This window comes from Ceratotherium simum, chromosome 21, assembly GCF_057802395.1.
Source record: "Ceratotherium simum simum isolate JZ-2026a chromosome 21, ASM5780239v1, whole genome shotgun sequence".
In the NCBI taxonomy this organism is placed as follows: Eukaryota; Metazoa; Chordata; class Mammalia; order Perissodactyla; family Rhinocerotidae; genus Ceratotherium; species Ceratotherium simum.
The window spans coordinates 50293285-50308549 of NC_141920.1; the positions used below are offsets into that span (position 1 = coordinate 50293285).

The following is a 15265-nucleotide window of genomic DNA, read 5'->3' on the forward strand; positions in this document are numbered from 1 at the left end:
CCATGTCATATGTCAGAAGATTTATTCCTTCTCACAGTAAAAAACAGTGTTTTCCTTTCTTTCATCTGTTAGGTAATGAATATTTTTAGACGAACTTCATTAAAGACAGAATCCTCCCTCTAAGGATGAGGAACTCTTTCTTTTATCAAGACCAACGGACTTAAAAATCTATTAAGAGTCTTAGGTAAAAAGAAAATTTTCTATTTGTTTGCTTGAGAGAAATATAAAATGTTCCACTCATCTGCTTTTAAATAAAGAAATAGGAACAGTAGTAAATTTTTTTAAATTGCAGAGCAAACATTTATGGAGGGCTAAGCTCCTACCATGAATATTCTCAGTTACACCCTCACAACAATCCCACAAGGCAGGCACTACTATTATTCCTATTCCATGGGTGAGGAAATTGGGCAGAGAGAGGCTGAGGAACTCGCATAGTCACACAGCCAGCAAACGGCAGAGCTGCGGCCACCCAGGTGGTCATTCTGCGGTGCCCAAGCCCAGGGCCCCGTGCCCCACCCATCATAACTAACTCCTCCATAGCCTGACTCTCCCCCACTGAAGCACATACAGCAAATATTATAACACTGGTCACGGTGACATCATGGCCAGTCAGGGGAGAGAAAGGAGAGGAAGAGCTGGAGGAAATAAAAAATGAAGACAGAGATGAAGGGGGAGGAAAAAAGAGAAGACAGAGGCAGAAAACAAACAGAAAGACAAGACATAGTGAGAAACACAGAAAAATAAAGATGGAAAGAGGAGGTCTAACACCCTCACAATGAGTTCCTTTGAGACCTTCTGGCTAAAACCCAAACACCACAGGAAATTAGGACATGGACCAAATGCAGTCATGAGGAAAGAGTTATATGACACTAATACTGGCTGGTACTGGGAGGCAATACTTACAGTACTCTTCAATGAATAAGAAAACATTACAGTGTCCGGTAGACTGTACTGAATAAACTCTACTGAATCCACTTGTGCACATATTGGCTAAAAGATCTGAAATTATCACAGAAGGAAACAAGATATTGTTACATACGTTTCCAGGGATTTACTTCAAATAGTCCCTTGTATGCATCAGCCACAAAAAGGGTCCCGTTGGGCCCTGCCCGGATGCCCAGGGGTCTCCCACAAGCAGGCTCATCATCTCTGGTTTCTAGGGAACAAATGGATAGGAAACGGTGGCTAGTCCCAGATTCTACCTGTACCCCCGTTGATGTCCAAGCACCTCATCCATCCCTTCCTAAATATACACTGTGCTGTAGAGAACAAAAAAGACCATGGTATTAGAGACAGACTTGGCCCCCAGCATGCCAGCCCCCTACAACTTATGACGATTGTCCAGCATGTCCAGAGGGACCACCTGAGAATCTGGAGCTGGACATATGCACAGCAATTGGTACACAAGAATCATGTTCACATCTGCATCCCCAGCCTTAACAGTTAACTTAGGAACATCAGCAGGACCCAGGCCCCAACTCCAGAATCCCCCCAGAACCTCAGGAGTTGGGTTTAAGCCCAACAGCCTGACCTGAATACTGTGCCTGTCTAGGAGCATGACAGTTTTCCCTCCACCTGGCATAAAGGAAGAGTTACTATTTTATTCCTTAGATTAATTCTCCTGCTCTACTACCTAGAATCTTTTTAAAGCTGTGGCAATGCATACTTACTGCAAGGTGCTTACTGTAGGGTGCTTACTGTAGGGACACTTACAGCCAAATATAGAGTGGAAAAAGCAGGTTAAATAACCAAGTGTAGAGTATGATTCCATCATGTAAAACCATATGTGGATGTGAGTACCCATGAATAGAAAGATATCTGAAAGGTCATTCATTAAAATGTTAGTAAGTTACATCTGAGAAGACTCTGAGGTGATTTTTACTTTCCTTTTGGTACCTTTGTGTTGTTCACATTTCACAATGAAAGTGCATCATTTTTACAAAAACATTCTAGCTATTAAAAAATGATAACTAATAAAAAGTCTGTGGGCTACCAGTTTTTCAACTATGAGATCCTTCTACTCTAGTTTTCTAAAACCTGAGTGACTTAAGGGTATTGTCACTTTGAATGACACTGCTGAAATTCCTGAGAAGCCAATGTAGGAATTACATCTAAGCATCCAAGTAATGACAAAGCCAAGTGATTTTCTACAGCAGCACTCTGACAACACAGGCCCCTGCGGATGGCAAGGGGTGGGGCCCGTGAGGCAACCAGCAGGTGCCACGGCCACTACCTACCGGGAAACTGTGACTGCAGGGTGACAACCAGGCACCGTGAGGTCCAGGGACCACACAGCAAACGAAGAGTTCATGGTAACACCCAAGACAGGCTCTATCTGCCAGGGGATCAGGGGCTCTTTTTCTCTGAAGGAACCTGACTTCAAGGGAAATGAAGTTCCACACGGCCATTCGTCACTTTTAGGAATGACTGAAAGAGACACAGTCGGGGGGACTGTCACTGACTTACTGCACGGGCCTGAACCAAACCGGGCGATGGTCTCTACTTCACCATCCTCAAGTTTTACAACACGGCCATCTGCTGTACCAGTAAACATCACATCTGTTTAAAAAAATAAAAAGAAATAAAAGTGTTACTGGGTTAGTCTAAGAACTGTGATCATACCATCTTCTTCTATAACAGAAGTGGCTTGTGTTTTTATCTCCAGAGAGGAAATGGCAGTTCTGAAGATGAAGAAGTGATGCGTGGGAACAAAAAGTCCTTAAATCACACAGCAATAAAATCATGGGGGCCTGGTGAATCAGGGTGTGGGCCTGAACCTGACTGCAGCAAGGGTGCAGCAAACACCAGTGAGTGATAAAAACTGTGAAGATGTTCTACTCTCAAAAGAGCATGGACTCTCAGGCTGACGCTCAGCACTCAGGGGCACATGTTTGAGTCTGCTTCATGTCAGTGTCTGCTGCTGCTGCTGATTATATCCACCTAAAGGGGAAGAAGTGCTAGGAAGTCCCTCAGCACTCAGGGGCACATGTTCGAGTCTGCTTCATGTCAGTGTCTGCTGCTGCTGCTGATTATATCCACCTAAAGGGGAAGAAGTGCTAGGAAGTCCCTCAATATAAAATTAAAACACGTTAAGTGCTCACTTCAGCAGCACATATACTAGAACTGGAACAATGCAGAGATTAACATGGCCCTGCACAAGGATGACACACAAATTCATGAAATGTGCCTTATTTTTTAAATGTATATTACAAACTCTAGGGCAACCACTAAAAAAATTTTTTTTTAAATATAACACATGCTGAGAAAAGAGAGAAAATGGAATCATAAAATGCTCAACTGAAACTACAAAAGTCATAAAGAGAGTAGAAGACAAAATTAGGAACAAAAAGCAGGCAATGAATAGAAAATAGCAAAAAATATGGTAGATATTAATCCAACTGTATCAACTATCACTTTAAATATCAATGGTCTAAATACACCAATTAAAAGACAGAGACTGTCAGAGTCGATCAAAAAAAAACAAAACTCAACTATATGTTTTCTATAAGAAACCCTCTTTAAATATAAAAACACATATAGATTAAAAATAAAGTGATGGAGAAAGATTACACCGTGCTAACACTAATCGAAAGAAAGCTAGAGTAGCTGTATTAATCTCAGAGAGAGCCAACTTCAGAGCAAGGAACATTATTACGGATAAAGAAGGCATTAGATAATGATAAAGGACCAATTCTTAAGAAGACATAACTATCATTAACATGTATGTGCCTAACAACAAATTGTCAAAACACATGAGGCAAAACTGATAGAACTGCAAGGGGTGATAGATAAACCCACTATTAGAGTTGGAGACTTCAGCATACCCCTATAAGAAATGGACAGATCTGGCAGACAAAAAATCAGTAAAGACAGAGTTGAACTCAAAGTACCATCGATCAACTGTATATAATTGATATCTATCAACTACTGCATTAAACACAGCAGAATATATATTCCTGTCAAGGCCACGTGGAACATTCACCAAGATAGATCCCGTTGTGGGTCATAAAACACACCAGAACAAATTTAAAAGAATAGAAATCATATAATGTTTGCTCACAGACCACAATAGAATTAAACTAAAAATCAATAACAGAAAGATAGCTGGAAAATCCCCAAATACTTGGAGATTAAACAACACACACTTCTAAATAACAAACTGGTCAAAGAAGAAATCTCAAGAAAAAATTTAAAACATTTTGAATTAAATGAAAATGAAAATACAACTTACCATGCTCTTGGATTGGAAGAATTAGGAAAAATGTCCATGCTTCCTAAAGCAATCTACAGATTCAATGCAATCCCTATATTTTTCACAGAAATAGAACAAAGAATCCTAAAATTTATATGGAACAACAAAAGACTTTGAATAGCCCAAGGAATCCTGAGAAGAAAGAACAAAGCTGGAGGTATCACACTCCCTGATTTCAAAATATACTACAAAACTACAGTAATCAAAACAGCATGGTACTGGTACAAAAACAGACACACAGATCAATGGAACAGAATTGAGAGCCTAGAAATAAACTGACACATCTATGCACAACTAATCTTCCACAAAGGAGCCAAGAACATACAATGGAGAAAGGAAAGTCTCTTCAATAAATGGCGTTGGAACAACTGGACAGCCACATGCAAAAGAATGAAGTAGACCATTATCTTACACCATACACAAAAATTAACTCAAAATGGATTAAAGACTTGAATGTAAGACCTGAAACCATGCAACTTCTAGAAGAAAACATGAGTACTACACTCTTTGAAATCGGTCTTAGCAGCATATTTTCAAGTACTGTATCTGACCAGGCAAGGGAAACAATAGAAAGAACAAACAAATCAGACTACATCAAACTAAAAGCTTCTGCACAGCAAAGGAAACCATCAAAAACACGATAAGACAACCTAACAATTGGGAGAAGATATCTGCAAACCATATATCCGCTAAGAGGTTAATCTCCAAAATATATAAAGAACTCATACATCTCAACAACAAGAAAACTAATAACCCAATTAAACAATGGGCAAAAGATCTGAACAGACATTTCTCCAGAGAAGACACACAGATGGCAAACAAGCACATGAAAAGATGTTCAACATCACTAATTATCTGGGAAATGCAAATCAAAACTACAATGAGATATCACCTCACACTTGTCAGAATAGCTATAATTAACAAGACAAGAAATAACAAGTGTTGGAGAGGATGTGGAGAGAAGAGAACTCTCATACACTGCTGGTGGAAGTGCTAACTAGTGCAGCCACTATGGAAAACAGTATGGAAATTCCTCAAAAAATTAAGGATAGAACCACCATATGATCCAGCTATTCCACTGCTGGGTATTTATCCAAAGAATACAAAAACACCAATGCGTAAAGATACACACACCCCTGTGTTCACTGCAGCATTAGTCACAATAGCCAAGACTTGGAAGCAACCTAAGTGCCCATCAAGGGACAAATGGATAAAAAAGATGTGGTATGTACACACAATAGAATACCACTCAGCCATGAAAAAGGATGCCATTTGTGACAACATGGATGGACCTTAAGGGTATTATGCTAAGTCAGAAGAGAAAGCTCAATACCATATGATCTTACTCACAAGTAGAAGATAAAAACAACAACAAACACACACATAGAGACAGAGATTGGACTGCTGGTTACCAGAGGGGAAGGGGGAAGGGAGGAGGGCAAAAAGTGTAATTAGGCACATGTGTGTGGTGATGGATTGTAATTATTCTTTGGGTGGTGAACATGATGTAATCTACACAGAAATCGAAATATAATGATGTATACCTGAAATTTATATAATGTTATAAACCAATGTTACTGCAATGAAAAGAATTTAAAAAAAAAGAAAATACAACTTACCAAAATTTGTGGGATGCAGTGAAAGCAGTGCTTACAGAGACATTTATAGCATTGAATGCATATAATAGAAAAGAAGAAAGATCTAAAATCAATCATATAAGCTTCCATCTTAGGAAACTAGAAAATGAAGAGCAAATTAAACCCAAGGTAAGCAGAAGAAAGAAATAATAAAATGAGAGCAGATATCAATGAAATTGAAAACAGGAAGTCAACAGAGAAAATTAGTAATACCAAAAGCTGGTTCTTTGAAAAGATCAATAAAATTAATAATCCTCTAGCCAGGTTAACTAAGAAAAGAAGAGAGAAAACAGAAAATTACCAATATCAGAAATGAAAGAGAGAACATCACTATAGACCCCATAGACATTAAAAGGACAATAAAGGAATATTATGAACAACTCTATGTCCACAAATTTGATAATCTAGATGAAATGGACCAATTCCTTGAAAGATACAATCTGCCAAAGCTCACACAAGAAGAAATAGACGATCTGAATAGGCCTATATCTATTGAAGAAATAAATCAATAATTAATAATCTTCCAAAACAGAAAGCACCAGGTTCATAAATTCTACCAAACATTTAAGGAAGCAATGATATCAATTCTCTGCAATCTCTTGCAGAATATAGAAGCAGAGGGAATACTTCCTAACTCATTCTATGAGGCCAGCTTTACCCTAATATCAAAACCATAAAAAGTCATTACAAGAAAACTACAGACCAATATCTCTCATGAACAAAGACGCAAAAACTAACAACATATTAGCAAACAGAATCCAACATTGTATAACAGGAATTATACACCTCACCAAGTGGGATTTATCCCAGGTATGCAAGGCTAGTTCAGCATTTGAAAATCAATTAAGTAATCCATAATAGCTACAGGCTAAAGAAAAATCACATGATCATATCAATAGATACAGAAACAGCATTTGACAAAATCTAACACCCATTCATGATAAAAACTCAGTAAACTAAGAATAGAGGGGAATTTCCTCAACTTGACAAAGAATATCTACAAAAAACCCCACAGCTAACATCATACTTAATGGTGACAAACTAGAAGCGTTCCCACTAAGATCAGGAACAAAGCAAGGATATCTTCTGTCACCACTCCTTTACAATATTGTACTGGAAGTCCTAGCTAATGCATTAAGACAAGAAAAGGAAATAAAAGGTATATTGATTGGGAGGGAAGAAATAAAACTGTCTTTGTTCACAGACGACACGATTGTCTATGTAGAAAATCCCAAACAATCAAAAACAACAAAAAACTCCTGGAACTAATAATGAGTGATTTATAGCAGGGTTGCAAGATACAAGAATAATATACAAAAGTCAATCACTTTCCTATATATCTGCAATGAACAAGTGAAATTTCAAATTAAAAACAGAATACCATTTACATTAGCATCCAAAAGAATGAAATATTTAGGTCTAAATATAACAAAATACGTACAAGACCTGTATGAGAAAGACTACAAAACTCGGATGAAAGAAATCAAAGAACTAAATAAATGGAGATAGTCCATGTTCATGGAGAGAAGATTCAACACTGTCAAGGGATCAGTTCTTCCCAACTTGATTTATAGATTCAAAGCAATCCCAATCAAAATCCCAGCAAGTTATTTTGTAGATATCCACAAACTGATTCTAATGTTTATATGGAGAAGCAAAAGATCCAGGATAGCCAACACAATATTGAAGGAGAAGAACAAAGCCGGAGAACTGACACTACCTGACTTCAAGACCTACTATAAAGCATACAGTCATCAAGACAGTATGGTAATAGCAAAAGAACAGACAAATAGATGGATGCAACAGAACAGAGTCCAGAAGCAGACCCACATAAATATCGTCAACTGATCTTCAACAAAGGAGCAAAAGCAATACAATGGAGCCAAGACAGTCTTTTCCACAAATAGTGCTGGAACAACTGGATAGCCACATGCAAAAAATGAATCCAACACAGACCTTATACCCTTCACAAAAAGTAACTCAAAATGGATCACAGACCTAATTGTAAAGTGCAAAACTATGAAACTCCTAGAAGATAACATAGGAGAAAATTTAGGTGACTTTGGGTGTGGTGATGACTTTTTAGATACAACACCAGAGCATGATCCATGAAAAAATAATTGATAAGCTGGACTTCATTAAAACTAAAAACTTCCGGGCCAGCCCCGGTGGCCTAGTGATTAAGTTCAGTGCACTCCACTTTGGTGGCCTGAGTTCAGTTCCCAGGCATGGACCTACACCACTCATCTGTCAGTGGCCATGCTGTGGCGGCGGCTCAGATAAAAACAAAGAGGAAGATTGGCAACAGATATTAGCTCAAGGCGAATCTTCCTCAGCAAAAAGAAAAAGAAAAAAAAAGAAAAACCTAAAAAACTTCTGCTCTGTGAAAGATACTGTCAAGAGAATGAAAAGATAAACCACAGACTTGGAGAAAATATTTGCAAAAGATACATCTGATAAAGGACTGTTATCCAAAAAACTTCATTCTCAACAGTAAGAAAATGAACAATCCAATTTAAAAAAATGGCCAAAAGACTTAAACAGATGCCTCACCATGGAAGATATATAGATAGCAAATAAGCACATGAAAAGATGCTCAACATCATACATCATTAGGGAAATGCAAACTAAAACAATGAAATACCACTACACACCTATCAGAATGGCCAAAAATCTAAAACACTAACACCACCAAATGCTGGTGAGGATGTAAAGCAACAGGAACTTTCATTCACGTGCTGGGGGGAACACAAAATGGTACAGCCACTTTGGAAGACAGTTTGCCAGTTTCTTATAAAACTAAAGATACTCTTAAAATACAATTCAACAATTGTGCTGCTTAGTATTTACCCAAATGAGTTGAAAACATAAGTCCACACAAAAACGTGCCCACAGATGTTTATAGTAGCCTTATTCATAACTGCCAAAACTTGGAAGTAACCAAGGTATCCCACAATAGGTGAGTGGATATATAAACTGTGGTACATCCTGACAAGAGAGTATCATTCAGCAATAAAAAGGAATGAGCTATAAAGCCATGAAAAGACATGGAGGACCTTAAATGTACATTACTAAGTGAAAAAAGCCAATTTGAAAAGAGTACATGCTGTATGATTCCAACTACATGACATTCTGGAAAAGGTAAAACTATGGAGACAGTAAAAGATCAGTAGTTGCCAGGGGTTGGGGGCAGGGAGGGATGAATAGGGCACAGAGGATTTTTAAGGCAGTGAAACTACTCTGTATGATAATATAATGGTGGATACAAGTCATTATACATTTGCCCAAACCCACAGACCATACAACACCAAGAGTAAACCCTAATGTAAACTATGGACTCCGGGTGATAATAATGTGTCAATATAGGTTCATCAATTATAACAAATGTATCACTCTGGTGGGGGATGTTGATAAGCGGGGAGGTGCATCTGGGGGTATGGGGTATATGGTGAATCTCTGTACTTTCCCCTCTATTTTGCTGTGAACCTGTAACTGCTCAAAAAAATAAAGTCTATTTAAAAAAATTAAAGCATGTTAATTGGTGAATAGTCTCCCCGGCCTCTCCTGAGGCTACTGCCTCCCTCCACTGTCTGCAACATGCCAGCTAACCCCCAGGACAACCTCTAGATGAGGCAGCAGCAGCAGGTCCCCAGAAGCCTTCCTGCAGTCCACACCCGCAGGGGCGTAGCCAGATAGGTCCCCACTGTGCCTAACCAGAAATGTCACTAAGAGAATATAACCAGCTCCAAAGAGAAAAAAGGGGAGACCTGGTGACAGAACACAATGAGATGTCAGACCAAGTGGAAAGGGAAAAGAAAAGCATTCTCACTGAGAGATTAAAAAAAAAAGATTACTCTAACTCCTCAAAGTTCCAGTTATAAATATTAATATTTGATTTGTCACCAAAAAAACAAAATCTGTGAAATTTATTAATAAATGTCAATGTCTTAAGAGAAATACAAAGTTCTATTAGACCTATACCTATATACCCATGCCTCACAATTTTGACTTTGCCAGCCAAACAAACAATTGCAGAAATGCACCAGTCCTTGAGTCGGGCGTCAGACAGCAGGGGCTGGGAAAGAGAAGCTCGTCACCACCACCAGAGGGGCAGCCTTGACCTGCCCCCTTTGAAACAAAACAGAAGTCCACTGGACACACGTGTCCACAACCACTTCACGGAAACACATCGTCCTGTGGAATGACGATCAGTGCGCCGAGTTCCTCACACCATTTTAAGGTCAGCAACCTTTTCAGTAACTGTTTCTTTTGATTCCTAAGCTTAATTCTCACTCTAACAGACAGAAAATGCCTTGCTCCAGGTGGGTAGAGACTCAAGAATTAGAACCAGACCCAATCCTAGTTCTTAGGTTTGGGTAAGTCTTAAACAGATAGTTACCCTTAAATGTACCCACCAAAGTGAGCTTAAAAAAGAAAAAAGTAGAAATAGTGAGAATTGTTCCTGTTCTTTTCAAATGAAATCTATACAAACTGTTGAGTAATACTTACCTGACTTTGATAAATGAACTAAACACCAATGTCTCCATTTGTCCTTTTTTCTTTCATTTGAATGGGTCCAACAGTTTGAGCAGAAGAAAGTGCTCTATAGACATGAACTCAAAATTGCCCAGACTAAAGTGCCCTGCAACTTGGAGAGGGCGACAAGCACAGGGACCTGCAGCTAAGAAGGATGTCCAGGGCACTCCCAGCAGGAGCAGGGTGCCATTGCAGCTGCTCCCACAGAATCCCCCACCCAAGCAACAGACAGCTTTGAAGTCCAAAGGGCTTACTTACCCCCAATATTTGCTATGGACTCTGGCCCAATAAGTTGGTTTTCAAATAGCCTTTCCGCCTGTCGTAACTTCGTATTTGGTTGCAGAACACCAAGCAAGAGAGGGGGTTCTTTGAAGCTGCAAAATAATGCAATTATAGGGATTTTTCACTAAAAATACATGAAGAAAGTGTTTACTGAGGACCTACAAGGAGGTACGTGCATAACTCGCCCTTCTTTGATAAAGAGGGCACATTCCAAAACATCCTTAGTTGCCAGAAACACAAATGATAAGGAAAAAACTTTCTAGGATATCAGAAAAGACCACAGCACAAAACAAAAACAAAAATATAAATATGATTAATGCAAGAACCTTGACAATCACCTGCCACCTGAGAGCACCCTGGGGCCTCTGCCCACCTGAGCTCCTCATCACCCGTCCAATGCCTCATGGCAAGTTAGACCTCCACACAGCCTATGATTCACATACCCTGGTGTTTATATTCCCCGTGGCTGCCCAGCCACTCAAGTGCAACTAAGACTGAGGGGAGCCATGTGACATTTCACAGCTGACGGCCTGCTTCATGGAGAAGACAGAACAAACTGGAGGAGACGGTCCTGGGACTGGTGCCACCGTCCCATAGTCCAGCATATGTGCACTCTGCCTCCCACCTGTCCCTCTCAGGGCCCATTCTCGCTTCTCTCTGAAGCCAGCCTCCCCTGGGCCCCGGATCCCTCCCCTCACACAGAAGCAACTCCAGGAACTCTTCTCTCTCCATGGGCCCTTGCCACCCACGAGTAACTACGCTGTTTCTCCCAATCCACCAGCAAATTGTGCTAATGCCACCTTCAAAAGACAGACCTCGCTGAACCCCTTCTCCCCATGTCCTCTGCTACCACCCTGGTCCAGGCCACCATCTTCTCTTCCCTGCTTCCTCCCTCGTCTCCCACCGCCTGTTTTCAATCCAGCAGCTCGTGTGAGCCTTGTGAAATACAGGCAGATCATGGCATTTGTCTCTCAAAGCCCTGCAACGGCCCCTAGCCCCTAGAGCCAAAGTCCTCGCAGTGGCTGTTGGCGCTACACAGGCTGGCCCGGCCTCTCTCACATCCTCTCTGCCTCGTTCACTGTGCGCCTGCATAGCCCTCCTCCCTGCTGGTTCCGCAGAGGCCTCTCCCATCCCAGTCCTCGCATTGCTGCTTCCTTCACTCTCACCTTTTCAGTGAGGCCTGCTGCTACCACCCAAGTTAATCTTCAACACCTCCCCCAACAGCCAGGGCCCCTACCCCACCCTATTTTGTCCACAGGACTTTTCAGCTTCTCACTTCTCTGATATGTTCACTGTCTGTCTGTCCCCACTGAACACACAGCCTGTGAGATCAGGGATTTGTGTCTGTTTTTCGCTGCTATATCCCAAGCACCTGGCACACAGAAGGCTCCCAAAGAACACTGTGTGTGTGGGGGGGGGAACATCTCTAATTCCCTCCTCACCTTGCCCTCCAGCAAGGCAGTTTCCTAGCCAGCCCACCGGAGTGGGAGTGAGAGAACTGAGGGGGGCGCAGTTGAGGCTGTGGAATGATGGAAAAGCTCTCTGCCTTGCCCACCACAGCCCCGCCCAGCAAACTACTTCCCTCTTTGCCACCCACTCTGAGTCAGCACAACTGCCCCCTGAATTAAATTCCTGTCCTTCACTCTCTACCCTGCCTCCCAATTGTGGCTTTCTACCTGCTTAAAAAAACACTCTTGGTTTAACTATAAGTTTTATTTCCAAAGCAGGAGAGCAGGACTGCAACCTGTATGCTTTGGTGAAAACAGCCTGGGCTATGGACATGGACACAGCTGGGTTCAAATTCTGACCATGAGGAGGTCACACCTCCCGAGGTACACACGTGTGAAGATTCAACAACACAGACAAGTACATAAAGCCCAGGGATACAGGACGGCACACCTGGCACTCAGCTACCCACTCCCACCTAGTTCTTAGACCCTGCCTAATTCCCTACACACAGGAAGTCCTCAACAAACATTTGTAGACTCAAACTAACCACTATATCAAGCACTGTCCCTGCACACAAAGAGCCTGAGTATTATCTCAATAGGAAGACAAGAAGAGACCTCATAGGAGAAAAGGCAAAGGATGGGCAAGAAAGGGCCCCACTCCTGCAGCTGGGCTGTAGAAGCAGCAAGGAAGAGCAGCTCCAGGAAGCCCAAGTAGCACTCCGCGGCCAGCCAGGCCCTGCAGCCTCTGTTTCAAGCCAGTGAACTCCTGTTGACTCATATTAATGCCTGTTAACTCTTGCTAACTCCTGTTAACTCACATTAATTCCACTAACTCCATGCGTCCTGAAATGTATCCTGAAAGACACGGTCAACATCCTCCGGAAATCAGGATGTCATGTACATTGTGCCTATGACAGTCCTGCAATCTTCCAAACAAGGAAAAGGTCACTTTGCACAGCAGGTTTTTGGCAAAGCCCTGCAGCTTCATGGTAACTTGGCTCAGTTCAACTTTGCTTTGAACTGAAACCAGTGCGTAATAATCCACTCTGGAAGGGTTTCCACCCCTTTGTCTGCTGTCACACTCCAGGTCTCTCTGTTCTCTCTGATTTCTCAGAGATTTCTGTGTGTAGTCTAAGCTCTCACAGGAGGTCACTCCGCACCCTGGAGGGAGACTCCCCGCTTCCCCACCTCCATCAGCTGACCTCCTGCCCCGCCAGTTAGCCTGATCCTGTTTACCACTGCACCCCACCTCTGCGATGACCACGAAGACTGAGGCAGAGCAGAAGCCGACAGCGCTGCTTTTCTGTCCTCCTCAACACTGCACCACGTGCCCCAGACACGGGTCTCCCCCTTCTTCACTCTTTCTTGCTCTGAACAGAGTTTTAGAGAAGCCCTTCTTGCTGCTGTCATTAGCATTTTCCCCAAACCTCAGTTTATTTCTGTTCTTACACTTTCTGCCAGTCTTCTGCTTTTTGTTCTGCATGTTGGGGGCCCGTGCTTCCAATTTTTGAGCAAGTCATTCCCTAAATCTGAGCCCCCGGAAGAGATCACAGTCAGTCACACTGGCTTCACTGGGTTTCTCCTCCCTTCTGTCCTGATCGGGCTCATCTACTTCACAGACACAACTCTTTTTGTACAACTTTAAATCCTTACTGGGCCACGTTTCCCTTCAGCTTCTGATCAGAGTACACACACTCATCTTTCCTCTGAATTTCCTCACCACTCTTTCCAACATAAATTCATCTTTACTGAGATCAAAGGTCTTCAGTCACTGAAGCTCCAACCCTCTCCCTCCAACCCAAAAGCTCCGTCTTCACCTCTCTCTCCACTTTCCTCCTCTTTTCTGAGGCTAGCTCCCCAGCCCAGGCTTTCATCTCCAGCTGTGGACACAGTGCACGCCTGCCTCGCCAACTGGATTATCCAGAAAGGCGCACGTCAATTTCTATTTGGGATGGGCTGAGTTGCATCCTTCTACACGTTGACAGGAGTTAGCAAGAGAGGCCCCTCCCCACAACGTGTCCTGGGAGCCCCCTCGGAGAGGACATCCAGTATGTCCTTAGGCCCAGTTCAGGCAGAAAGACACATGCAAGGGCCCACCGGCACACCAGGAATTACAGAGCCAACACTGTTATAAGTCTAGAGCTCACAGGCCTTCACTCATTCTCAAACTAACCTGAGCTAATCATGTTTTTACAGCACCTTGTGTCGTCAGTAATTCTAAATCCAACAACAAAGGGTTGACTCATATACGTATGTCAATTAAAGTCAGAATTGTCTTCTTTGTATCTTTGTATCCAGCTGGGTACCTACTTCAACCACAGGAGGTGCTGAATACACTTTTAGTGAATTGAATCCAACAGAAAGCCTTAAGTTTTATTTATAAAACACTAACATCTTATTCAGTTGTATATGCTATATTTACTCTATAATGAGACCCGGTTCTTGTCTGAAGTTTTTAAAGCCTTATATGGACTAACTCACTTAAAATAAACTTCAGACAGCTTCACCTGCCCCGGGCAATTTCAAGTGGAAAAGGGAACTTACTGAACCAGACTGCACAACCCTCTCACACCAGCTCGACATCAGTATCATGAATCACACCAATAAGAGCCTGGCTCTGTATTACTAGAATTACAAACGTGAAAACATTTCATGGGACCCCTGCTTTGTCAAGTCATAATGGACTGCATTACTCACAGACCCCCACTGATAAAGGGCAACTTCCCACACTAGAACACTAATTACACTATTTTTTTTAAATCTGTTACTTACAAAATTTAAACAAGATAACAAATTTAACCTTCATTTGTGTGTGCTTTTGCCACTTCAAATGAATTCAGGTTAATTATATCTAATACTTAAACTTTGGGTTTTTTCTGATTTTTATTTTTGGTTTGTACAGTTTTGTTTTTGAAACTATAACATGGACTACCATACATATTTTCTGTGTAACATCTAATTAACATAACCCAGGCACTGAACAAATCACAAATCTCTATTTTTCATAGTAACTTACCTTTCAGATCAGATTGGTTTAAATACGCTGGAAATTATTTCAGCCTTTTTTTTTTTTTTTTGCTGAGGAAGATTCGCTCTGAGCTAACATC

At 41.5% G+C, this 15265-nt stretch overlaps 1 protein-coding gene and 1 non-coding gene across 3 annotated transcripts in view; one reads left to right on the forward strand and one right to left on the reverse strand.

The window, feature by feature from the left end:
- Positions 1-15265, reverse strand: part of APMAP (adipocyte plasma membrane associated protein) — a 31550-nt gene that overhangs the window by 7947 nt on the left and 8338 nt on the right. The window contains exons 3-5 of one of the 2 annotated variants that reach the window (XM_087445709.1): positions 10684-10799; positions 2467-2559; positions 904-999 (exon numbers count right to left, since the gene is read on the reverse strand). In XM_087445709.1, the coding sequence (XP_087301835.1) occupies positions 904-999; positions 2467-2559; positions 10684-10799 (305 nt within the window). Of the gene's footprint in view, positions 1-903; positions 1000-1039; positions 1157-2466; positions 2560-10683; positions 10800-15265 lie in introns of both variants that reach the window. The other variant, XM_014796402.2, reaches the window with a different exon arrangement.
- Positions 3094-3196, forward strand: LOC147914311 (U6 spliceosomal RNA). The gene has a single exon (XR_015555684.1). It is a non-coding gene; the product is annotated as a U6 spliceosomal RNA (small nuclear RNA).